Raw genomic sequence first — 27,021 nt, 5'->3', positions numbered from 1 at the left:
TCTTATTGGTGTTAAGGGCCAAGTTATTGTCTCCACACCACAAAAGCAACCAGTCCACCGCATCTTGATAGGCAGACTCATCCCACATAGAAATGAGTCCCACCACTGTTGTATCATCTGCAAATTTAGTAACAGTATTACTAGCTTGAGTGGGAATGCAGTCATGCAGAGTATAGAGTAAGGAATTCATTCATTCATTCATTCATTCATTTTCAATCCAAAATAATCCACTACAAGGGGAAAACCTTTAATTCTTTGCTAACATCGATATACCAAAAGTTGGTTCTAATTAATACCCCTTACACTGAGTTATCATCTGCTTGGTGTGGTTTTTTTAGGGAGCTTGCTTTTTTGACAAATCCAATTAAAATCTCTTAGGGATATAGCTAAAATTGTACCATCCAGCACAAGGGGGAGGTATTAGAGGCTTGAGAAAATCATGATTGCTACAATCAGTATAGCACTACAAAAATCAGGAAAATCTGATCACCTAAACAGATAAGTGGGGGGAAGCATATATTGTCATATGAATGCGAGATTATTTTAGTGTATTGATTGCTCTAAAAAAGAGAAGACAACAATATAATAGAATATATAGGTGTTTTAGAACTTGCAAATCATTTTCATGTTCAAAAGAAGTGTATTTCTTTCCAGCACGAGTCAACCTTCGTGAGAGCATTATTCTACAGATGTCATTATAAAAGCTGGAGAGAATGACAGCGTCCACTTCTAGGCCTTTAGCATCTTTTAAATATTAAAAACTGTCAATTGGCTTCAGTTACCACAGGAAATAGAAACTAAACATCCATTCACGCTGAAAAAGAAGAGTCATAGATGGAAGTCCCAATAGCTCCACTGAACACTCAAGGGAATGCAGAGGAGATATGACCCAAAGCTGAATACTTTACACCAACGTTGGTCTTGCATCTAGAAAACTATCTCTTTGTATTTGCCCAATCGTGTCATCTCCTTCTGAGTCAGCTACATTTGTTGAATAGGTAGCTCAACGATTTATCCAAAGTTCTATGAAAATTGTGAGAGCTCTGCATGTTATTCAAATTAGTGGTCTATGCAAGCTGACACAGAAAATCCTGCTGATGCAATATCAAACAACACTTGGGTGCTTGTTCTCCTTCATACCAGTCTTCAAAGATACAAAACTTCTGGGCTAGTTCTAGCTTTTGGTTTATTTGCACAAAGAAATGTGAGGTCTAAGGACATTACCGCCATCCCAAATTAGTCAAGGAATGATACATCAGATGTTTTTGTACTCCATCTTTCTTACTTTTCTCCTAAATAGCTTCTCTGATGTTTTTCCAAACAGGACAGGCAGGTGCTGTGATCCTCCATAGGTCATCAAACCATAATCCCCAGCAGTCCTTATGCTGTAATAAGATTCTGCATATTATAATTCTCCACTTCTGCTGATGATGTAGGCCTTCCCTCTTCCCCATTACAAAGCACTGTTGAAAATTTATTATAATTACTACCATCACTCGTAAGCTGTTTTTTTTTTAATAAAGTCTGTGGCATCCAATTCTATTAATGTAACTACAAGTATCAAAACAAATGTAATCAAAGGCTACTCCAAATATGTATATTAGACCCATGCATCATTCATTGCTGTACCAGCATATGTGCTAAAGAATACTTCTATTAGAAAACAGAGGCAGGAAAAGTTGGGTATGTCATTAAATTCTTCATATCACAAAGGGGACCAAGTGAGACATAACTAGAGGACTACAAGTCTGAGTGAGAATTTCTCCTCAGACATAAATAGCAAGAAGCAATGAGGCACTTAATGTGTACGTGTGTGTGTATGTGCAAGTACATGCATGCGTATCTTATGAGTAAGTAGGATGTTCAGAAATTTGGGGCCAGAGGTTTGACATATCATGTACAGAATACAGAGGCGAGAAAAACTGGAGAGAAAAAGCTTTATGTGAACTGCAGCACTCACCTGCATGTGAATGCCATGTCTGAGGAGATTTCTCTCAGATGCCACTGAGCTGTAATATCATCTGCATTGTGGGCTATCCGTCACACAACACTGACCAACCTTGTGACAAAAATGTAGTTATAGGAAGAGGCACATCCCGTACCACCAAGACCTGGATGAGGCTTGCTAAGCAAAGCAAGCACACCTACACATGCTGGGGCATCTGTACCATCACCAGAAGCTCAGCCCATGGTGAGAACATCAAAATTGTACCTTGCTTTATCCCACATGGTAAAGGAACAGCCAAGCTGCCATATAGAGACAGACAGCTTTCCATCAATTCTGGATCCTGTGGGATTTCCACATTCAGATAGGCAAGCAGGTACTAGCCAATTAATCAGACATCATGGGCCAGAAGGTAGCAGTGGCGATAGATGCAGCAGTGCCAAGTGACAGCAAGAAGGAGAAGCTGGAGAAGTACCAGGGCCCGAAGGAGGAACTACAGAGAATATGGAAAGTAAGACCAAAGTAGTCCCAGTAGTGGTAGACGTACTTGTGACTCCTAAGCTTGGAGAGTGGCTCCAACAAATCCCAAGAGCAACATCAGATCTCTCTGTCCAGGAGAATGCAGTGCTAGGAACAGCTAAGACACTACATAGAACTCTGAATAACTCCCAGGTCTCAGGTAGAAGACTCAGGATTGAGGAAGATACGTACCACCCATAGGGCTGAGAAGGGAATTGTTAATTAACTGTACCAAAAGTCAGATGCCATAGACCAGGGGTATCAAACTCACAGTGTCATGGCGGCGTCACATGACATATCATGACTTTTTTCCCCTTCCCTAAACTGGGTGTGGGCGTGGCCAGCACATGACACATCCGGCCCACAGGCTGGGAGTTTGACACCCCTTGACAATTGCCATAGACAATTTACAACATAAATTATATTAAATATTTGAGTTGGTTACCGTTCTCTTCTAAACACTTATTTGATTCATGACCTTTGAATATTCTTCATTATAGTAACATTTTCTCTGGGGGAAAAAAAAACTGAATAAGCCACACTGTGGTTGACTAATAAGGCCTGACTTTTGGTAGCCCATAGTTGAGACTTCAACACAACCAAGGAACCAGGAGAGAGAGAGAAAATCAAGGTTCTTCTGGAAAGAGATATGAAACTGTCATTGGAAGGACATTTATATAAAATTAACCAAAATATTTTTACTGCCTTAAACCAAATGAAATGTTTTGTCTGATACGGAGCCTCGTGGCATCGAAACCTGCTAAGCTGAGCTGTATCTGTTCAACATGTCCCTCTCCCAACACAGAGAATCCATGTAAAAGGCCTATTACTTAGAGAATAAAACTTCTCAAATGAGTATTGCCAGACTGCCTCTGCCCCACATTGGCACACAGAACAGGAGAGCAGGAGATGGTAGAACTAAGAAGATGCCACCATTTCCATATAGGGTTCCTCAGGTTGCAAAGGACTGAGGCTTCCCATAGGCACTGCCAGGAGGTATGATGCACCCCACCGTTGACATCTGAGAGAATCAACCCATCAACCCTGAGACGAAGAGAAAAGCTTCCCCTTGAGCTGTCTCTCTCCCGATCCCCCTTCCTCAGACGTCCACGTGAGGTCATAGCTCATCCCGGGCTGTCCTGTCAAGTGAGGACTGGAGCACGTCTGAATTCCTGGCTTCATTCCTCAACTCCTCCTGCTCCTTCATTTTCTGGGACTTGGCCCGGTCCCAGTCTGTTTTGACATTCTCGTTGTTCCACACCACAGAGGTCTCTGTGTCGCTGACGTAACCATCATCCCCTGTATAGTGTGTTGGATAAACCAGCAGGGGCTCCACGGAGAAGGCCAGCAAATTCCGGTTGTCAAAATGTTCCATGTATTCAGTACTGTTGAATAGGAAATGAAAGTCAAGTCAGAAAAATCTTTTCCATGGATTTGGGATTGCTACAAAATACACAAGTGAGTTAAGAGGCAAGTGTAGAAAACTACAAAATAAACAAGGGATTTGGGGTAGAGGTGGAGATTGGCTGGAAGGATAAAGCGGCTGACGGGAGTCACAGCCCATATTCATTTCAAATTGCAACAAGGACAGTATTACCCCTCTCCTTCTTTTTGTGTAGAATTATCACATATCAATCACCTTTCTAACTATATGTCAAATCAGTCAGAAAGATATTTCATAAGCTGAAGGGGATGAATATCAATGTATACCTTGATGATTCAATTTGTCCCTTCCAGAGGTGGGTTTCAGCAGGTTCTGACCAGTTCTGGAGAACCGGTAGCAGAAATTTTGAATAGTTTGGAGAACTGGTAAAAACCACCTGTGACTGGCCCTGCCCCCATCTGTTCTCTGTCTCCTGAGTCCCAGCTGATCGGGAGGAAATGGGGATTTTGCAGTAACCTTCCCCTGCTGTGGGGAGGGAATGGAGATTTTACAGTATCCTTTCCCTGCTATGCCCACCAAGCCACGCCCACCTAGCCACGGCCACAGAACCAGTATTAAAAAATTTTGAATCTCACCACTGGTCCCTCCCCATCTACAGATTCAGAAAGATAATACTTACTCCTTAAGGAATTTCTCACCAACATTTAAAATACCCTACTTGGTGCATGGAAAGTTTGGTTCAGCTTTGCTCTGAAATTACTTACTAATTAGGACACCCTATGCTCTAGAAAACTCAGGACTTTTCCAAAAGACAAATGTCAGGAAGGAGAACAAAAGTTTATATTTAAGAGTCATCTGATAAAAACCTGAGAGCCAGTATGGTGCACTATTTAAGGTACCAGGGTAGAAACTGGAAGACCATGAATTGTAGTCCTATCTTAGACCCAAAGTCAGTTGGGTAATCTTGGGCTAATTGCTTTGTCTCAGCCCTGGGAAGGAGGCTATGGCAAACTACTTCTGAAATCTTGCAAAAACCCTTGCAGGGATTTGGGCAGGCAGTCACCAGGAGTCAAGACAGAAAAGAAATGAATCGATATATGATATTCTGTGTCCATTCTCAAACAAGTAACCTAGCCTCCCCCCTTTCCCCGCCTCTAACCAATTCAACTTTTGGGGCTATATGATAATAAGGAGAATAAGGAGAATCTGCATTTTCTAAATGGAATGGACAGCCATATCTACAGTAGTGGCCTAAATTGTGGAAACCTTTTGGGAAAAGTGTATTTTTGAGGTTTGATGGCTAATAACACCATTTTTTTTTTTGAGTTTCAAGATAATCATATTTCACTGCTGGAAAGGTCTGGGAATAGCCCAGACCTTAACCCAATTGAAAATCTATGGAGCCGACTAAAGAAACTTGTTAGTCAGAAGCGACCCAGCAATAAAACCCAGTTAATAGAAGCAATCATTCAATCTTGGTTTCACATTGTAACAGCAACAGAACTAAAAGACTTGGTTCACTCCATGGAAAGACTTTGTAAGGCTGTAATTCATGCTAAAGGTTACCCAGCTAAATATTAACTGACGTGATAATTTTTGTATATCTCATTTTTTCTAGGTGTTTCACTTTTCTTCTTTAAACTGTAACTGCTATTCTAATAGCAAATCCTTCATAAAAATTATTACATTACATTCTGGATTAAATTATCTTTCCATTGATATATAATTTTATGGTACTACTCCAAAAAAAAGGGGGTGTTATTAGCTAGTTTTAGAAAATACGCTTTTCCCAAAAGGTTTCCACAATTTTGGCCACTACTGTATTTAGGAGCTTCCTCTGATGTATCTCAGAGCAGGCAGTGATACTGTCAAAAGGGACCGAATCAAATCATTTGGTCTGTTTCTAAAGAGCCAAAACTGCTATTGAAAATGGCTTTTATGCAGCCAAATCTCAGTAGAATCCTAGGGGATTCTGGGGGCTGCACAAATAGGGCAAGGAATACTGATTGCACTGCCCATCCTGTCCTACCAGATGGAAGTCATAGGAAGGTATCTTCTAGTTCCATTGTAAGAAATACAAAACTTATGGGAACTTCCATAAAATTCCCGTTTTGTTTTTTGACAAAAAGGCAAGCCTTACACAGGGTGTTTGTTAAACATGACTGGAAGAAACTCATCCACTGGTAACATTTTGGAGAGGGGCTCAGCATCCAGCAGTTTCTTGGCCCCTTGGAGGGAGATGACATAGCCCAGGGTCCAGTAGGAGTAGTCAGCTTCCACCAGATTGCGGATGTGGGGCACAGCTTTTTCTGGATGCTCTACCTGCATGCGCTTCCGTCCAATGTATCTAGAGGGGGATAGAGAGCAAAAACTCAACAAGAGTTAGGCATAGCATACATGAAGTTGTTGCCTTTAAAAGGATAAGCAGATGTCGCCAACAACTGAAAAGTTCCTTTTGAACATTATCTTGATTGTTGATAAATACAACAGTGGATTTAGGATTTCCTGATAATGCATCAGAAAAAAGGAGCAGTCTGTTTAGAACCAAAGGCACTTTTTCAAAAGGCAACTCTTGAAAAAGCACCTTTGGGACAACCGTGAACTGGATGACTGAGAATCTCCATAGACATTTGGAGTATGGCAACAAATGATAAACTAACAACAGAATTTAAATGTAAAAAAGGGATGATCAAAGCAAACAATTATAATGAAATGGGGGGTTATAAAATCAGTATTGGTGGAAGGCAAAGGGAATAAACCTACTCAAGAATATATGTTGTTTTGGAGGGGATAAGGGCACAATTGGAATATATTGTATATCTTTTAGTTGTTATAGACGAAGAAATAAAGGGGGGAAATTGGTCTCCGGGGGGTGAGGATGCACTGTAATATTTGTGGAGGGTTTTCCTTTTCCTTCTGTCTTTCTTTTTTTTTTTTTTTGTATTTAGATGTATATGTGCTATGTTTGTATTATTTGTATTTAAAAAATAAAATAAAAAGAAAAGAATCTCCATAGACATTTAGTCTGTTTAGAACTTAATTGCCAGCCTCTCCTTTCCCTTAAGGCAGCAGTTCCCAACCTGTGGGTCGCGACCCCGTTGGGGGTCGAATGACGATTTGCCAGGGGTCGCCTAAGACCATCGGAAATATGGGAAGTATACTTGCGAGTTGAAGAATCGCGCTCCAATGGTTGACTCCACAAGCCAGCTGCAGGCTCTTCAAATCGCTAGCCGAATTCGGCTTCAGGCGCGATGAATTAAAAAAGAGAGAAATCTTTGCTCTGATGTCTCCCTCTCAAGCCAGCTGCAATCACTCCCAATCGCTAGCCTAATCTGGCTTCAGGCGCAATAAACTTAATAGGGGAGGAGTCTCCGCCTGAATGTCTCCGTCCTCAAGGCAATCACAAGCAGTTCAGATCGCTAGCCAATACGGCTTCAGGCGTGATAAATTCAAAACGAAAATAATTTTATGGTTGGGGTCACCACATCGTGGGGAATTGTATTAAAGGGGTCGCAGCACTATAAAGGTTGAGAACCACTGCCTTAAGGTAATTATTAAGTTTAAATTTAACAGAGTTTCATTGAAATTTTCATTAATAGCGTTGCATCTACTTACACTTTATTCTGTTAATTTTTCACAATAAAATTGCTTCTAAATGGTTTTTATTGCTATTTGACTGTTGTAATGACAGTGTAATCATCATGTTTGGTGCTACTCTGTAAGCAAAATGTCCAGAAAACTGGTTGTTAACAACCTTATTTTGGTACAATTCCAATTCATGTGTCTTGGGCTGCAGTCTACAAAGGAGCTCTGAAATTCAACTTATATAACCCCATATTAGGATTCTTGCTGTTACCAAGTGTGACTGAAACTGCCCTCAATGAGTTTGTGCTTTAATTCCAAATTTCAGCTGAAGACTTCTTAGAAAAAGTGAGTTGCTTTGTCCCCATTACGGTTGATTTTAACATTTAAGGTGCCTATTTTAATCATACTCAAGTTCAGCCACCTGCATCCATAAGTTCACCAGTTCACTCATTCATCCCCCTCCTTAATGATATAACAGATGAGGTTGTATATTTGCCCAAGCAAGGAGAAAAAGAAATAATGTTCTGCAGGAAGGCAGAGAGCCCTACTGCCAAGATTTCCTAGCCAGCAGCAACCTCAGCAGAGGTGGGTTTCAGTAGGTTCTGACCAGTTCTGGAGAACCAGTAACGGAAATTTTGAGTAGTTCAGAGAACCGGTAGTAAAAATTCTGACTGGCCCCACCCCGATCTATTCTCTGCCTCCCAAGTCCCAGCTGATTGGGAGGAAATGGGGATTTTTGCAGTAACCTTCCCTTGCCACACCCACCAAGCCACGCCCACCACGCCACACCCACAGAACCAGTAGTAAAAAATTCTGAAACCCACCACTAGAACCTCAGCATGTTTTGCACTCACATTAAATCCCAGTCCAGGCCCTCTTCCTCTAAGTCAAACATGAGGTTCATCATGCGCCGTTTGAAGAAAATCTCAAAGCGTAGGTCATCCTCAAACACCACCGACTTCTCCAGGCCTCTCTCAACAACCTGTCAAAGCAACAGAATGATGCTTAGCTCCTTTTCTGAGGATTCAATGTACATAACAGAAACAATCTCATCTTGGCTTTCTCAGCAGGTTTAAACCATTCAGGTGCTTTCCCACCCTTATTTCCCAATTCAGTTCAATAAATGGGCTTGGCCCACTTCGTTCTGACACCAAGGCTCTTCTGCAGACCCTATCTGTTAAGAAATTTCGATTCAGAAGAGTTTTTGCTGTCGCGATCCTCCCCCACCCATCTGACCTTCCAAAAGGGCCTTAAACCCAGGCTCTGCCACTGGCTTGGAGCCCTGATGAGGGCACTCATTGCTGAAAGTTATTGGTGTGGTGTAGTAACAGAGAAGATGCCACCTTCCCCAATGGTGGGATTCAAGTAATTTAACAACCGGTTCTCTGCCCTAATGATTTCTTCAAACAACCAGTTTGCCAAACTGCTCAGAAAGTTAACAACCGGTTCTCCCGAAGGGATGCGAACTGGCTGAATCCCACCACTGACCTTCCCACTATCTGTGCTCTTGGTTTTAAATACTTATTTAACCAATAAAGTAATTGTAATTCTTTTTTATATTTATGTTTTTATTGTATTGTAAGCTGCCCAGTTTGGAAAGTGAAGAGGGCGGCATACAAATTTAATAAATACATAAATAAATCAGGGTTCCGTAATCAAGTATCCTCCAGGTAGGCAAAATTACTTTTCTCTTAATTCCTAGAGCTACTACCTAAAGTTACAAGGCAGCATACCAAGTTATTTTATTTCATTTATTCATTAATATTTTTTTAAAGTTTTTTATTTTCCATAATAATTCCCACAATTTGACCAGTGTACAGTACAATCACTTATCCAACAATCGATCCTATACTCAAATTATGCTCAATCGGGCCTGCTCGGTCGCCACTCCCTTCCTTAATCCTTTCTACCCTTCTCATCCTTCTTCTACTTTCCCCACCATCCTCCTCCTCACTTTCCTACTTCCCCTCTTCCTTCCCACTTCCATCCTTTCTAACCCTCTATCTTCCCCTCCTTCTTCTCCTCCTATCCTTTCTTCTCCCTCCCTTCTTTCCTACCTACCTACCTGCCTACCTACTTTCTTCCTTCTTTACTCCTCTTTCCTTACCCTTTCCCTTCGGGAGTGGTTACCGAGCAGTCCCAACTTTACACCATTCCAACTTGTTTAATTCTACCATTATTCCTGTACAATGGCAATCAATCAATTTATAATCTTCCCCTTCCCCCCCATTTCCCCCCTCCTCCCCCCACCCCGAGACTTCCCAGAACAGAATACAGGGCATAGTAACTAACAAACATAATCTAAAATATAACATAAAACATATTCCATTTCACACCATCACACTATCAATTCCCTTCTTTCTTAAACTCTAATACATAGCAAATCCTAACTTCACTCAAAAACTAATTGGTATTTTTTAATCTGATACTTATTTTGAATATAATCGATCCACTTTCTCCATTCCAAAATATATTTTTCTTGTGTATAGTCTTTCAAATAGGCAGAAATTTTTGCCATTTCTGCTAAATTTGATACTTTACTAATCCATTCTCCAATTGTAGGTAAGTCTTCTTTCTTCCAATATTGCGCAATCAATAATCTTGTAGTAGTTATTAAATACAAAATCAGTTTTGTCTCTATAACAGTACAATCTGGAATTATTCCTAATAAAAAGAACTGTGGAACAAACTTGATCTTCTTTTTCAAAATGTTCTGCATAATCCACCATATTTTAATCCAAAAATTTATTCATTAAATTTTTATGCTGCCCATGTCCCCTGCAAGGGGCCCCTAGGTAGCTTATTTATTTATAAATGGATAAGCTGAAAATTCATACGCTGGTTGAGCTTTATAGTATGGAAATTGGGGGAAATTCAGAATAGGGGAGATTAGGGTACCCTTACTCATTACATTCATGCATTTTGCAGTTAAAAACATGGGGACTTCTTTTTGTCACTGATGGAATAACTTGAGCTGGCCAATAGATGGCAGCCCAAACCAAGAGATGCAGTAAGATTCAGATCCGGTGAATTAGTTCCTGAGACTTCATGTATTCTTCTTGCTATTTTGGCAGACAGCAAGAAATCCCAACCACAGTTTGGCTTTTCTGCCAAAAACAGCCAACACCCCAGCAGTGAGAGTACACCATCTGCAAAGGTTCTTTTCAGTGCTTACAAGCCTGAGCCTGAAACAGCTGCTTCTTCTGTTAGTTTCCCTGCCTCTCTGCTCACTGAAACAGTTGACACAATTTATATAGAAGACAACCAGAACATCCTAGATCAAAGATATTCTATATCTTAAATTAACTTCATCCCTTTTAGGCTGGTCTATGACTATAATAAATATTTCATCCGATCTGGACTAGTTTTTTAAATTTTCTAATTTTAAATTTTTAAATTTTATAGGGGTTTTAATTGGTTTTTAATATCTATATTATTTTAATAATCAGGCTTTTTGAATATGTTTTCTTAATGGTTTCTTAATTTGTATATATATGCTGTTTTATTTGCCTGTGAACCGCCCTGAGTCCTTCGGGAGATAGGGCGGTATATAAATTTGAATAAATAAATAAATAAATAAATAAATAAATAAATAAATAAATTAAATCCATTCATTGAAATCCTGATCCTCACTCCACAACGCAAAGGGCGGAATTCTGCAAATTGTTTTTGCATCATTTATTCTGTATAATTTCTTTTGCTTTGCTAGGCAATGGAATGATGCCTGGCTCAGATTCCCCAAACTTTGGTGGAATCCTGCACAAGACTATTATTCTAAGGTTTCTTTTTAAGAACCTCAGCAAGCATTGCTACATAGTGGCAGGTTTAATCATCAAGTCACAGTCAGTTTTTTTAAATGAAGAATGGAGATTTGGGGGGAATTGGATATAGAGCTATCTCAATGCCCCATAGTTCTCACTGCATGTCTTTGTGTGTCTATTTGCAAATGCACAACATACCAAATCCATCTTTAAAAAGAAAAAGAGATAATGGTTTCTGGCTTTTGCTTTGCAACATAAACATAGTTTACCTCTTTCCAAATTTTGTAGTGACTGAGGAAGCAACCCAATTCTCCCTTTGTGAGTGGACGTCCATGGTATGGGTCCTTGTAACCTGGCAACATCTTGATGCCCATGGCATCCACTTGGCTGTTATTCATTGCCCTGAGCCAAAGAGAATTAAAAAAAGAGAAAAGGTGTAATTGACAGGAGAAGCACTACCTGAGGAACTGGATGCAAACCCAGCAGTTTAAATTTCCACCTCTGCTACAGACGCCTGCTGGCGAAACAAAAGCAATTTTATCTAAATCAGCCTGGGAATTTTGGAAGGTGTCAAGTTGGAGAAGTCCACATATCTCAACTTCAGATGGAGCAAAAGCTTCCCATCAGCACAGAATTCTTCACCCAAGTAGCTGAATCTCAGTGCAAAATTTGAGATAACACAAAAACTTATCCCACCTGAAGATCATTTGCCAAACCACTATCTGCTCATGGGATGGAGCAACAAGCTTTTGATTCTCTCAATTCAGACTAAGAGAAGACATTGCTGTTCATCAAATTAGATCTGCCCCAAATTTTTTGCTCTTTATGAACTATGGCTCTCCAAAAGGAAGCTTTGGCCCAGACGCACCGGAGTACAAGACACACAAAGATTTCGAAGAGGTAAACAAGAAAAAAACAGTTTTTGCCCTCCCCGGCCCCCAGGAGCATTCCGCAGGCCTCCCAAACCCTCCGTGCATCCAGAGAGTTTGGGAGGTCCGAAGAGTGCTCCTGGGGGCTAGGGAGGGCAAAAATGTGACATATGGGGGGGCTTGGGAGGACAAAAATGGGCCTGTTTTTTTGCAAAAACAGGACGCAAGAAGGGTTTGGGAGGCCTGCAAAGTGGGGAGGGCAAAAATGCCCCCATTTTTGCGAAAAACCGGCCCATTTTTGGCCTCCCAAACCCCCTATGCATCGCGTTTTTGCCCTACTCAGCCCCCAGGAGCACTCTGCAGGCCTCCCAAACCGTCTGCAGGCCCCGTTTTTGTGAAAAATGGGCCTGGTTTTGGTGAAAAAGGGACACATGGGGCAGGGTTTCGGGAGGCCAAAAAAGGCTGTATTCGATATACAAGACGCACCAACATTTCCACCCTTTTTTTGGAGGGGGGAGTGTGTCTTATACTCCGAAAAGTACAGTACTTGTTCTAATTGGTGCATGCTTAAGGGTTGCCTACTCTCATTGAGTGATCTAAGAAGCTTCAATCACTGTGTGATTGAACTTAGGCTCCCTATTCTATTCTGGGGACAAAGTTGGCAAAGGCAGCTTTGTGTTCTCCAGTGAGGCTTCATGTGACGGCACTCACTTCCCATCCACGGCTTCAACAATCTTGCAGTCAATCTCCTGCTCGTAGAGGGCTTTCAACATCCGTTCCCGTCGATCTGTCCGACGTTTGAGGTTAATCATGAAGACCTGGTGAAAAGAAAAATGACAACATGGTAAAGAGAACTACAGAGCAAAAGACACCCCTGCCAAAACTAACAACTCAGTAAGGGGCCGGATAGCTCAGGCTGGTAAAGCCTGTTATTAAGAACACAAAGCCTGCAATTACTGCAGGTTAAAGCCCGGCCCAAGGTTGACTCAGCCTTCCATCCTTTATAAGGTAGGTAAAATGAGGACCCAGATTGTTGGGGGGGCAATAAGTTGACTTTGTAAAAATATACAAATAGAATGAGACTATTGCCTTATACACTGTAAGCCACCCTGAGTCTTCGGAGAAGGGCGGGGTATAAATGTAAACAAACAAACAAACAAAATTAATTAGGTAGAGGAATTCTACAGGAATAGGCCTCCTACAACTTTCAGCAGCTCTGGCTGGCACTGGTAAGGGATGCTATGAGAGTCACAGCTTTTTCCTTCCCAATCCAGAAACCTTCCCAATACAGCAATTTATTTGCAGGCGTAGCTTTTATGCAGAGATCCTCCCCATTCTAGTTCAATGATTATTATTATGTGTTTAGTACAGGTAGCCCAAGTTTAGCAGCCACAATTAGAATCAGCAACATTCGTTAAATGAAGCAGTCGCTGAGTGAAACCATAGCTAGGCTTATGATCTTACTTCAGCTTTCCTTTGCTTTAGAGATCTTGGTTGTAAGGGCAAAGATAGATCATATTTTTCATCATAACTGTGAGCAGTCACTAAACAAGGCAATCACTAAACAAGGACTAACATCCTAAGGATGGCAGACCTATATTAAGAGGCATTTTATACAAATATTCCCCAACCTGAGCTCTAATTATATAAACTCCAAAGTATCTAAAGCAGGGGTTTCAACCTGGGTGACTTTAAGACTTGTGTCCACTAGTCTTAAAGTTGTCAAGATTGGAGACCCCCTGATCTAAAGTACTCCTTGGCCAATTCTGTCACAGAGAGATGAATCAAATCCCCACTCTGATCTGGCAACACAGCTCAAAAACATAATATAGGGCACAGACATAATTTTAATATTTGGTCATGGTTTGGGGAGCTAGGTTAGGCAAATTAAGTTCTACTGATTTGTCTGTCCTAATTATTTATTTATAATTTCTATAAAAGTATCTGAATTCTTTATTTCTTACCTCATCAAACCCCATCTTATCTGGGATTTTGGGAAGCAGAGACAAATACCGAGAAAGTTCCACAGGAGGATTCTTAACTGTAGAGAAAGTCAATATAGTGAGATGCATGGTCTCTTTTAAGAAGACATTGGTTTTTAAGGAGAAGAAGCTCTGCCCAGATTCTTGGTCCAACTTTAGACACAAAGTAAGTAGGCCAATTAAATCCTTCTCTATGAATAGCAATGAAGCCAAACAGCCCATGAGATTTCAAATTCAGATGAGATTTTAAAAAATGGATTTCCTACTCAAAAAATTAATTTTTAACTTCCTGAAACTTGGGACTCTAGTAGGGTCAGGTTTACATCAGGATTGTAAACAGAACTTTGATGCCTACAATGAATTAAATTTGTACAAATAAGCAGTGAAATTTTATAGAATGTAAAATACAAGTAACATAAAATTATGTTGATACATTTAAAAAAAGCCTGCAATGGGATATTTTTTATTAGGACTAATCAAAATGACACAAAAGAGAGTATGTACAAATGCATTTCAAACCAAATGTATTCCTATTTTAACTCAACCTTATGTCAGTATTTCATTTTCTCTCATATTCTGTCCAAATTTCTCACTCAAAATGTGGCCGTAATTTCCAGTGTAATTCATAACCGAGTAGAAATTTGAACGTAGGCCTCTTCAATTTAGGAAGGCTTTTAATGTGGACAAGAAACTGATGGACTATAACAAGGCTTACTTTTTCATTTGAGGATATACATTACCAAAAAGGTAAAGCTGCCCTCCCCATAAAGAGGGAAATCTCAAACTGGATGGAGAATTTGTCCTTAAAGATCATTATCCAAATGACAAAATACTGTCCTCAGATTTGGAGGTTCTCCCATTTCAAAACAGGCTACCTTACTTTCATAAGGTAGATCGCACAATTTTTTCTTCCTTGATTCAAACGGTTATCACCCATTATGCTTTTCTCATACCTCCCTCTTCAGTGCCTTCCTACCATGTGAAATTATAGTTTTATTCAAACCTGCATGAATAAAAACCTATCCAACAATAAAACTGAACATCAGTTTCAGTTTTATCTGAATAAATCACATCATCTCCTTTGTGGAGATGTATGGACAAAACTATCAAGATGCATTAAGAAAACTGATTCTTTTCAAAGAAAAGGGTTTGAATACATGCCATTCATTCACTGCATGCTAAATTCTTTCACCTAAAATTAATACAGGTACCCCACTTACATCTGGTCACCTAATAAACATTAGAAATTACAACAGATCTCCCCAGGATTATTTATGACCTGACTTCAAAATTCCAATGGCAACCCTTCCCGGGAGCATACGATCACATTCTGGACACCTGGTAACTGGCCTGCATTGATGGCCTTTTGCCATGTCCTGCAGTCATATGACTGGTATTTGCCACAGTTTTTGCCAGAAACTGGCATTTACTTTGATTTCTGGTAAACACACCTATTATAGACAATGGATTTGCTTAATGACCACAGCATTCACTTTACACCCATTAGATTCATTTCATGACCGCCCCAAAAATTGGTGCAGTCACATGGTGACTAGAATGACTTCCTCTGTAATTTGGATTCAATTATGCTTGTGAATTGGAAACTACCTATATTGCAGTTTATTTATAAGCACAGTAATAAAAGAAGCCTCTACATCAGTGGTTCCCAACCAGTGTGCCGCGGCACTAAGGGGTGCCGTGAGATCTTTTGAGGGTGCCGGGAACTTTTGAGCTACGGAGATTTTAAATATCTATTTCCTTATAAGGGTGCCGGGAACTTTTGAAAGGCTTTCCAAGGGTGCCTCAAACAAGAAAAGGTTGTGCCTCAAACAAGAAAAGGTTGGGAACCACTGCTCTACATGCTTACATACAGAGACAATGGAACATTAAAAGAAACCTCCATGGATTGTACAGTGAAGTCTATTAAACTACAGAAATGCTCAAAATAAACTAATAGGGGAGTGTCCATTTATTAGTTTTGTTTTCCAAAAGGAACAAGTCTTTCAAAAAAAAAATTCCAACATCCCAGAGCTTGATTTTTTGCTCCCTGATGGTCTCCCACGTTTCATGTGCAGAAAGGCCTGGACAACTGAAAGCTTCCGTGTAGCCTCACTAAGTACATATATCTTAGAACAGAGGTCTCCAACCTTGGCAACTTTAAGACTCGTGGACATCAACTCCCAGAATTCTGGGAGTTAAAGTTCACGAGTCTTAAAGCTGCCAAGGTTGGAGACCCCTGTTTTAGAAAAAAATCCTTTGAATAGACTCCCTATCCACTGAGCGTCTCACTCAGTAGGGTGACCTGTTGTGTTTAGACTTTGTGAATTCAATATAAAAGACAAAGGTGGTGGGGGTGGGGGGGAATATTTGGCATACTGAAGCACCCTTTTGGTTCACAAAACAAACAAGTTATCAATGAAAGGTGACTGTACTTTGAGCTAGCTCCTCTTCCACATTGACTGTATTTTCTCAAGTGGTGGCAAATTCCCCTTTAAGGGCAGTTGAATTTTATAAAAGGACCGTTGTGGAGCCAAGGACATACAAAGAATGACTGTGAGACGTCCCCACAAGGAAAATTCAACCAACTCCTTCAGACAGCCAAGATGGTGGGTTGTCTCAAAGGGCTCCTCTGGCAGCAGAGGACATTCCTAGGATAGATCCAGACTGTCCAATGGCTGCCATGCTCTCTGGCCTGTAGATTTGCCAACTGGAGGTGGAGGAGGGACAGAATTGACCCTTTACAGAAAAAGCTTGCCAAGCCCTTATCTAACCCATTGCATTCTTCCACTGATAAGCAGGGGTAGAATTATACAAAACTGGAAAAATGAAAATCTTATCAGTCATATAAGCATGAATAAACAACTCCAGCTTTAATAATAACAAACCTGAACTGCAGCAATGCCAGATTCTTATTCCTTGATCTTTGCTCTGTTGCCACGTGGTATTTTCTAGGTGGGGAACTATGGCCCCTTTATGACTTGTGGACCATGTTGGCTCAAGAATTCTGGGAGTTGAAGTCCACAGGTCATAAAAGGGCCATTGTTCCCTACCCCTAGTAGTTCTAGAAGAACCAAGTGGTGATATCATAGTAGGGTTGGCTATCTTGCTCTTCTCTAGATGAAGCTTCATAACTATCTTTGTGTTGCAGAAAGGTGATGCTTCATCAAGGATCTGATTTCCTTAACTGCAATTTTCCCCTTTAGGTAAACTACTATTTTACTATTTTACAGCATTTTATTTTATTTTATTTTATTTTATTTTATTTTACCCATGACCTCCAGCTGCACATGCATGAAGCTCTCAATTTCATCACGCAGGGTGCCGTGAGATCGTAGTGGCACCGGGAGAAAGCCATATTCTTCTTTGTTGCACACGTACATCTGAACTTCTAAATAAATTGGGAAGGGTGGAAGAGTGAATGCACAAAAGCAGGTAACACAAGGCAATATAAAATCCTTATCCCTTTCCCTTGGCAGGACTGATTAACAACATGTTTCATCTTTAATAAACTCAGGCAAATGATTTATTCCCACCACACATAAAAAAAAAAACCTCACTTGAATTTAGATGGGTACCCAATTAAACCCAAATACCAGAACTACCATATTTCCTCGAAAATAAGACCAGGTCTTATATTAATTTTTGCTCCAAAAGATGCATTAGGTCTTATTTTCCGGTTAGGTCTTATTTTCAGGGAAATAGTTGGATAGAGAACCAGAGCTGTTAATGCTGGACATGAGACGCCATTCTGCAGGAGGTCATCATGCAAGAGCATGAGAGGCGGAAATCAGCTTAAAAACCTGTTTGTTTGGGGATTTTTTGCATAGCATAAAGAGAACCCCACTGATACCGAGGTGTGAAGATTATAGTGTTTAATATTTTTTTAAAAATTGCATTTGCAGATTCCCAATCAGCTTGGATTGATAGATATTTTTTAGAGGTTGTCCTAAACTGAATTGAGTGAGGCAGCAGATTAATTTTATCCATGCTGCTCTTCACTATCCATTCTTTGCCCTTGCTGTTGCCACTGAAGTCTCACACTATTACAGCTCTCTCTCTCACATGCATACCTTCATCCAGCTAAAGCCAAAAGGGTAACTGAGAAAACGTAAAGGTGTTTTGGCAACTGCATTTCCTTTCTCTTAGAAGGAGACCTGCAAGGTTTTAGATTCCCAAAGCAAGACAAATTAAAGCCATCACTCGCCAGAATCCTGCTGTTTACAAGTGGGAGAGAATAGGCCAAAACTGGTGAACCATCTTTCCTATGACAGCCTTCCATAAGCGAGTTGTGACACCCCAAGAGAATTGGGGAAGACTGACCAGTTGCAAATGAAGAGGCTTGAAGCTGAGAAGCCAACTCAGCTTGGGATAGACTGACAATCATACCCAAAAAGCTCTGTGAGGCAGCCCTCCCAATCAAAGGGAGGATTTGTCCTAACAAACAATGTCGCTGGCTTAATTCCTGAAAAAGGGGAGATGCTTGTTCACTAGATTGACCCACAGGGTCGATGATGTCCTCTTGACCAAGGAAAGGCAGCATTTCGCTCACCTGCCTGTCTGCAGGCAAAAGCAAAGACGATGATATCATCAAAAGCCCAGGTGTAATCTGGGTGGGGAGGGTAGAAAACGAGGTTTTGGGAGGCCTCTTTCTGTAGGTTGATGAGGAAAGTAGAGTGCACCATGGGTACAGCAAAGCAACCACGGCGATCCCGCTTCCGGATGGGGATGTAAGCAGGGGTGCGCTTATAATAGCCCTAAGAGAAGGAGAAGGAAAAATTCCAGGTGAGCTTTGCTGCAAAAAGACACACATGGGGACCCTAGCCTAGGACAACTTAACAACTCTTGTAACAGCAGCAACCAGAAAAGAAATGCAAAGCCTCGTCATAAATGTAAATACACAATATTTTAACCCTATAATCTTAAGAATATGTAATTCAGCACCTCTGACAGCATAGGGAGAATCCACAGGCCAAGGTAGGCTATGGGGTGACAATGCTCCAAAACCATCTGGTTAGCTATCATTTCTAAGCATCTCACAACCCAGGGCTAGGTCAGGAAAAGGAGAATCTGCCGCGATTCCTGATTTCATTCTGGAGTGGCCTACTGAACCTTGAGGCATCCCTGAGCAAGGGATGATGGGTTTATCTGGTACCAACTGTCCCCAAATTACTTTGCAATGAGGCAGCACAATCAATCCTGCAAGGCCTCCTAGCATGGAAAATTACACCCTTGTCTAGTGGTTTTACATGCTTGCAGCTGACACGGAGAGTTCAGAACAGGTTAGGGATGTTAGGGCCTCTCGCCATTTCTGCTTCCCTGTTAGACGGGCTGTTAGTGTCTTGAGTAGCAATGGAGTCCTTAGGACTTACTGGAACTGGTGGAGTCAGACATTCATGGATGGCAGATCTGACAAGGAGAATTAATCTTTGAAAATTCATTGTTATCTCCAGACAGGGGACAGCATGCATTCCTACACCATATGTGGGGGAACCACCAGAAGAGAATGCTATGACTCCAGGTCTGGCTTGGAATAGCTCAGAGGTATTTGACTAGCCACTAGGAGAAACAAAATACTGGATTAAGAGGATCCAGCAAAGCTACTCTTGTGTTTCCATCCAAGGGTCATCCTGAGAAATCCCTGGTAGTCATGAAAGCCACAGGTGAGTCCAAATAGGTAACTGGAGGCACTCTAGTCAGTGAGCATTGGCTTGACCTTGTATTTTGTTGGAGAAGAGGAGAACGCAACCTGGTTGAGGTGGGAACAGAGCAAAAGGATCCTCCTGCCATGACCAGGGCCTGATTAGGTCTACATTGCCATCACTGTCTGTGACCTCAGCTGCCAGAAAAAAACCCTTAGAATTCAGCCATAGCTTCTGAATTTGCATACCTGTGAAGTCATCCCGCACCAGAAATTTGAATAGGCTGCTCGCGAGTCCAGCATTGGTGCCACAATAGTCTTGTTCTCAGCTATCAAAAGGCCCAGGGTGTCTGGATTTGTTAATAGATTGTCTGCATCCACAAACTGCACAATGGAGCATTAAAAAAGAAAGCAAAGTGAATTCAACATCAGCGATTTCTACTGACGGTTACGAGTTTCTGTAATAACTGGTCAGTATGCAATCTTAACTGATCAAGTACAGATTAAGATATTGGGCTAAGAGCAGGGAGACCCAGGTGAAGTCCATCCTTAGTCACCATGTGTTAAACATACGCTGAACTGGTCTTGAACCATAATATAGATACTACTGCTATTACTACTATTACATTCCTGTGGACCAGTCACTTTTCTCAGACCAAGCTACCTCATGCACAGCTTTTCATTAGGCAGTAACTGGTATGGGGAAAAAAGGGTTACAAATGCACAGAAGGATCTCTCTCTTCAAATGTGGAGTAACAGAAATGCATGATTATGTTGCAGTTCAGCTGTAGGGGATACCCTGCACAGCCTGTTCATAAATCTCAAACAATGAAAAAACATTCAAGGATGACGCGATGTAACCGGTGCTCTGGTTCTGCTTCCAGAAGCTCGGTCGCAATGTGCACAATGGGACTTCTATGAAAATAAACCTGCTAGTGTGAGTTCTACACAAAAAAACCACTCAAAGAAACCTGCCCACAGATCCAGATACAATTACTGTAGGTACTACTGCTTTTCACGCATTGGCAGAGAAAACATAATCTGTATTTAGCCTCAGTGAGAAAGATCCATTTATATAAGTTATCCGCTGCCAACATTTCTGGGCTGGGGACCAAGTCTTCATTCCAGAACGGAAGTATCAGTCATGACCAGCCAAGAAGCCGACACCATCAAGGCCAGCTGTTCTACTGGCTCCCCCTATACTCTGAAATTTCAGGGCAGCTGCTCTTGATGGGGGAGACAACACCAAAAAGGAATGGGAGGAGGGAGGGGTGGGGAGAACACACAATGGACAGGCTAAGGAACCTCAACTGTATTCACAGACCATGAAGTGTCAGACCCAGCCAGTTTCAAAAGGTAAATATCCAAACCAAAAGAAGAACAATCAGCCTTCAGCCCTGAGTGATATTAAATTCCGTATATTGTGAAAGTTAATACCGCACAGCGCATGCACTTGTCATACGCTACATCGGATAGTTTTCTTTTGGATGATTTTGACGGTATTTCAGAAAACATCAAATGGGCGAAAGGAACGAAGTTGTAAAAAGCACCATGAACACAAAGGGACGATGACTTAACGAACATGAAAAAAGAGATGACAAGAGTTTTTAAATTTTATTCCCATCTTCCACCCTCAGGCATTTTCTATCTCCTTCACTCTCTTTTTTTTTCCTGCATGGCAAAAAAATAAAAATGAGCATCCTGGTGATAGTTGAGAAACTCACCTGGATGAATTTGACTTCCCGGCCAGTTAAAGAAAACAGGTAAAACACAATACAAAATAGAAGACTGCTTTCAAAAATATCCACTGTTTTCCAAGCAAATAAATTTATTCCACTCCAAAGCCAAGATCTCGAATTGGTTAGAAAAACTAGTGTCCTTCAATTATTTTCAATAATTATTATCAATATTATCAATTCTTATAGTCCTCTACTGCTGGCCATACTGTTTGCAGCTAATAAGAGCTAAGTCCAAAATAACTGCAGACTACTAGTTCCTTCCTCCAACTTAAGCAGAAATTCACGATTCAATAGACTGAGTACCCAGCTCGTAACAAATCTCTTTCTCAGTTGCCATGTCTTCTGTTCTTTAACTAGGGTCATCAAATATTTAAACTGGAAGCAAAGAAGTGTGTGAACGCATATGTGCAACACACACATACAGTCGTATGAGAGTTGAGAACTGCAAATTGGCAAGCATCATCATGGGAAACAGACCCAGGAAGAAGGACTTGACAAAACTTTTGCCTCTGACAAAACCCACATGCAAAAAGCCACAAAACGTACTCTGGCACCAGAAAATATTTTGGACCTTAACACAAAATGAAACAGCTACGCAGCATTCCCTCCCTCCCACACACATATACATCTGACTGAAGGACTGGGTTTACATGCTGAGCCCAAATTAGGATTCTTGGTGGCTCAGTGAGTTGTGCAAGCACAACCTTATTGACATGATGCATGACCCTAGTACAGTGTCAGTGTACCTATGGCACGCGTGTCGGAAACGGCACACAAAACCCTCCCGTGGCAAATGCTCGGCCTCGCTGGCTCCTCTTCCACATTCCTGTGCCTAAATGCACACGGGGCTGGCGGACCCCGGAAGAAAGGCGGTCTATTGCGCATGCGCAGGCCGACACCTGACCTTCCAGGTTGCACTCGCATGCATGTGCAAAGGCCAGCTGTTCATCCGGTGTTTGGGTGCTGGCTTGCACATGCGCAATGGACCACCGCTCTTCCAGGGAACACCAAAGGTTCGCTGACACTGCCCTAGTAGTGAGTAGTAAGTAATATTACTTACAGCTTAATATTTGACAAACAGTGGGCAGAATCTAAGCAGATAATGTAACGGAATGAACTGGTAAAAGTTTATGCATTATTTTAAAAGTGGGCAGGTCCCAGTACCAGATAGGGACAGTCTGGAATCTCTGAGCCTCTCAGCAATCACATAGCTGAGCAGAGGATCAAATGCAGGATTATACAAACCCCAGGACTACAACACAACCTGTGTTAATGATCCCAGAAAGACAACAATCCAATCCGAGCAATGCACTCAGTCCTGCCACTAAGCTTCCTTTCTGAACTTTTCCTTACCAGGATGTAGTCAGCCCAAATGTCTCGGGCAGACTGCAAAGCTGCTTGTCGGAGCTTCATGACATAGTCATAGCGTGAACTGGACCAGTCCTTGGGCCCTTCTTCATCTGGGTAGAACCTGCAAGGAACAATGAAGTTTGGGGCTTTGGATGCATATGGAAGATGTACATTTAATTTTATAAAAGTTTTGTGTATTTTTTTAAAGTTATGCTTTTAGCTCTCATGGCCTCATACTGTATTCACTTAAAAAAACTAGCAACAATACCTGCTGAAATCTGAGAAATTAAAAGAATAGTTTAAGGATAATTGGCAATAGCAAATTTGACAGTTAAAATACATTAAGCAAAAGAACAAAAATTCCAGGTATATGTGCAAAATAAAATGACCAAAATACATACAAAATCACTTAATATATTTCTACAATGAGTTTTTGTGGTGAAAATGCAATTATTTGGCATTCAAATTTGTTTATGTGCTTCAGTGCAAGGAGCCTTTCCTAAATTAATCCCAAATGGAATTTAGCCACTCTCTTCAATTCACTCATTGCTACACCAAATAGTTTTCGGACGGGATGGGCTACTGGTAATCTCTGATTTAAAATCTTGTATTCCATGTCCACAGGGCCTCAGTGTAAAAAGGTGCTGATCCGAATCTGACTGATGTACGCAATGTTGCCATTTCTCTTTTTGCATGTTATCCATTCCAACAGGACTATTGAGAAATTTGCAGTTATTTCAGTTTCTCCTTCAGAACTACCATAGTTCCATTCTGAACTCCAGCTTCCAGCTTCTTTTTTGCCTTCCCTGCATGCCAAGAGGCCAATTCCTGTGCCATCCACCCCCAAGCTCACCTGGGATGATCCATCGGCCGCCACTCCACTGAGTGATACATGCTCTGAACGTTCATGAGCCATTCCCGAAGCACTGCGGTTGTGTTATCCACGTTGTGATCCGTTGCTACCCTAAGGAAAGAGGTTTTGAAAGATGAGATACCATCCTGCACTGAGCAGTTTTGCTATTTACATCAACTGCCAAGGAGAAGCCTTTTCCCCCTCCCCTCCCATCTCCATGAGGGTCACATTTAATATCCTATTTGTTTTATGTGATTCTGAGCATCGGATGTAGTTTGGAGGGCATGCGGAACTTCAGCTTTGAAAAAGAGAATGTGCTTTGAAACACGGGCAGTTAGGCATGTAGCATCCGTTGGCAATGCTTCTCTGGGATCATGTAGCATCTGCAAAGGTCAGCCATACAGTCCCAGGAAAAGATGTACAGATAGTCCTCGACTTATGACCACAAACAAGCCCTTGATGCTAAGCGAAACATTTGTGAAGTGAGTTTTGCCCTATTTTATGACTTTTCTTGCTACAGTTAAGTGAATCACCACAATTAAGTTAGCAACACAGTCGTTAAGTAAATCTGCCTTCCCCACTGAATTTGTTTGTCAGAAAGTTGCAAAAGGGGATCGCAAGACCCCAGACACTGCAACCGTCATAAATATGAAGAAGGCATCCCAATTTTGATCACATGATCAAAGGGATGCTGCAACGGTCGTAAGTCTGAAAAGTGGTCATAAGTCACTTTTTTCAGCAATGATGTTAACTTTGAACGGTCACTAAATGAACTGTTTTAAGTCCTGTACTACCTGTACAGGAAACACAGACAGACACGGTCTGACTAGAAAGACAGGAGATACAATAAGGGAACGAATGAGCTTCATGCTACTCTTTAAAGCCACTCCTGGGGACTAGATGTGTCTCTCTAGGGCAGGGGTGTCAAACTCTATTTCATTGAGGGCCACATCAGGGATGTGTCCTTCGTTGTTTCCAGGGCAGCCCTGCAGGCCAGATCTAAGCAATCCAAGGGCCTGATCTGGTCCCCGCACCTTGAGTTTGACACCCCTGCTCTGGGGGAACTGTCTTTTTTGCAGGCTTATTTTTAAGCCTTTCAAATCAGCCGCCTCACCGCTCGACAAACTCTGAAGAAAATGCATTTCTATCCATCTTTACTGACACAACTTAGACATGCGGGGGTCCTTATTGCTCTCTGAGCTTGCTTGTTTTCTGGCAGGTGTTTCATCCCCCAAACTAAGTAATATCATCACCAGTGCTAGCTCATTAACCCTGGGCTACAAATATTCTCCTTTATTAGTACCAGACGAGCAGTGGTGGGATTCAGCCAGTTCGCACCAATTCGGGAGAACCGGTTGGTAACTTTGCGAGCAGTTTGGCAAACTGGTGGTTGGAAGAAATCATTAGGGCAGAGAACCAGTTGTTAAATTACTTGAATCCCACCACTGCAGACAAGGAATAATGGATGGAAACTGATCAAGGAGAGATTCAACCTAGAAACAAGGGGACGTTTTCTGATGGTGAGAACAACCAACCCATGGAATAGAAGTTGCCTTCAGAAGTTGTAGGAGCTTCATCACTGGAAGCTTTCAAGAAGAGACTGGTCTCTTTCAAGAAGGTTTCTTTCAAGAAGAGACTGGTCAGAAATGATGTAGGGTCTCCTGCTTGGGGGGGGAGGGGCTGGACTAGATGACCTTCATTGTAGGTACTACAAGGGACAACTCTGTTATTCTGTTATACCTTGGACATGCATTCCTGAGGGAGGCCAGCTTCAGAGAGGCAAGTCTAGAGGATCTACTGATGTGAAACTAGTGCTAGGGTCTTGCCAGCCAGCTAATCTTCCTGGCCCCAAGTGGATCGCCCCGATCCAAGGGAAGAGAGCGCTGGAAAGGCTACACGTGGAAGGTAACGTCATCTGCAACCTCGGGAGAATTCCAGGCTCCGGTGGAAGCCGCCCTCCCACCACCCCTCTCACCCTCCTTCCCCCAGCCAAGCGCAGCCTTCTGGCGCCGAGGCATTGGGCGAGCGGCGAGCGCAGGGTCCGCCCGCCAGCCACTCACCAGAGCGCGATGCGGTCCTTGGGATAGCGGAGCCTCTCCAGGCAGCCCAGCGTCGCCGGCAGAGAGTGAGCCGCGTTGCGGGCGAGTAGGGCCAGCAGAACGCACGGAGGCCGCATCGGGGATTCGGGCACCCAGCGCTCCTCCGGGAAGTAAGCGCCCGAGCGGCGGGCGCTCCATGTCGCCAGCGCCAGGAGGCAGAAGCAGAGCCACCGGGGCTTCATAGCCGCCGCCGCCGCCTCTCCCTCGCCTGCCCTCCGACAGGAAACACAGCCTTAAAGGGGCAGAGGAGAAACTCCTCCCAATCCTGCCCTCCGACAGAAACGTGGAAGGAAAGGCTTTTGCCGAGGGCGGTGGGCAGTTCCTCAGAGGAGGAGTTTTGTTCGCCCCGAAGCTTTTCTCCAGCTTTCTCGTCTCTCCTTTTTGGCTTCTTTCCTCCAAAGGCAACCGCGCAAAATTTTTCGTTTGAGGCTTTTTTGGCTGCAAAAGCCACGCTGGCAGGAAAGAAGGAAGGAAGGAAGGAAGTCTTGAGTAATTGCCCTGTCTTTTAGGAGTTTTTAAAAGGTCGCCTGTAAAACTACTCGAGTTGGTGGCTTTCAGCATGTCTTGGTCTTGTGAATTCAATTTTTCAGTCACGTGAAAAATGTGAAGTTCTTCAGTTCAAAATCTTTCAATCAGTTTCTACTGGATGGCTGTGTGACCCTAGAGTTTTGAAAGATGGGAGAGAAACTTCTATTTTCTTACTGTCCACATTTTTTTCCCTCCCTGCCTGTTCATTTTCTCCATGCCGTGCAAGGTTTTGCACACTTGATAATGTTCCTTCTGTATCTTTAGCCTATCTTCTGGAGTGTTGGCTATTCCTGCCAGCTTGGTGTCATCTGCAAATTTGATGAGTTCCCCATCTATCCCCTCGTCCAAGTCATTGATGAAGATGTTAAAGAGTACTGGGCCTAAAACAGAGCCTTGGGGTACTCCACTGGATATTTCCCTCCATGTGGATGTAGTTCCATTGAGGACTACACGTTGAGTGCGGTTGGTCAGCCAGTTACGAATCCATCTGGTGATGGTGCTGTCTAACCCACATTTTTCTACTTTATCTAGTAGTAGGTTATGGTCTACTTTCTCAAACGCTTTACTGAAGTCCAAGTAAATTATATCGACAGCATTACTCTGGTCCACTAATTTTGTCATTTTGTCAAAGAATGCAATGAGATTAGTCCAGCATGATCTGTTTTTGACAAACCCATGTTGGCTTTTGGTTATTACTTTGTTTGCTTCTAGGTGTTCGGTGATTCGTTGCTTGATTATCTTTTCCAGAATCTTCCCCGGTATTGAGGTC

General features: G+C 42.0%; 1 protein-coding gene across 1 annotated transcript; it reads right to left on the bottom strand.

Moving 5' to 3' along the window:
* Positions 1-1,499: 1,499 nt before the first annotated feature.
* Positions 1,500-26,052, bottom strand: COLGALT1 (collagen beta(1-O)galactosyltransferase 1). The gene is made up of 12 exons (XM_058170212.1): positions 25,686-26,052; positions 23,626-23,736; positions 22,776-22,893; positions 19,933-20,067; positions 18,595-18,799; positions 17,314-17,433; positions 14,028-14,104; positions 12,775-12,881; positions 11,464-11,596; positions 8,288-8,415; positions 5,989-6,195; positions 1,500-3,849 (listed from the first exon to the last, which is right to left on the bottom strand). The coding sequence occupies exons 1-12, from the start codon at positions 25,904-25,906 to the stop codon at positions 3,582-3,584; spliced, it is 1,830 nt and encodes a 609-aa protein (XP_058026195.1). The 5' UTR covers positions 25,907-26,052; the 3' UTR covers positions 1,500-3,581.
* Between the last annotated feature and the right edge of the window lie 969 nt (positions 26,053-27,021).

The sequence above is a fragment of the Ahaetulla prasina genome, chromosome 2 (assembly GCF_028640845.1).
Source record: "Ahaetulla prasina isolate Xishuangbanna chromosome 2, ASM2864084v1, whole genome shotgun sequence".
In the NCBI taxonomy this organism is placed as follows: Eukaryota; Metazoa; Chordata; class Lepidosauria; order Squamata; family Colubridae; genus Ahaetulla; species Ahaetulla prasina.
The sequence above is the reverse complement of the archived record's forward strand: the minus strand, read 5'-3'. Positions and strand labels throughout refer to the sequence as shown.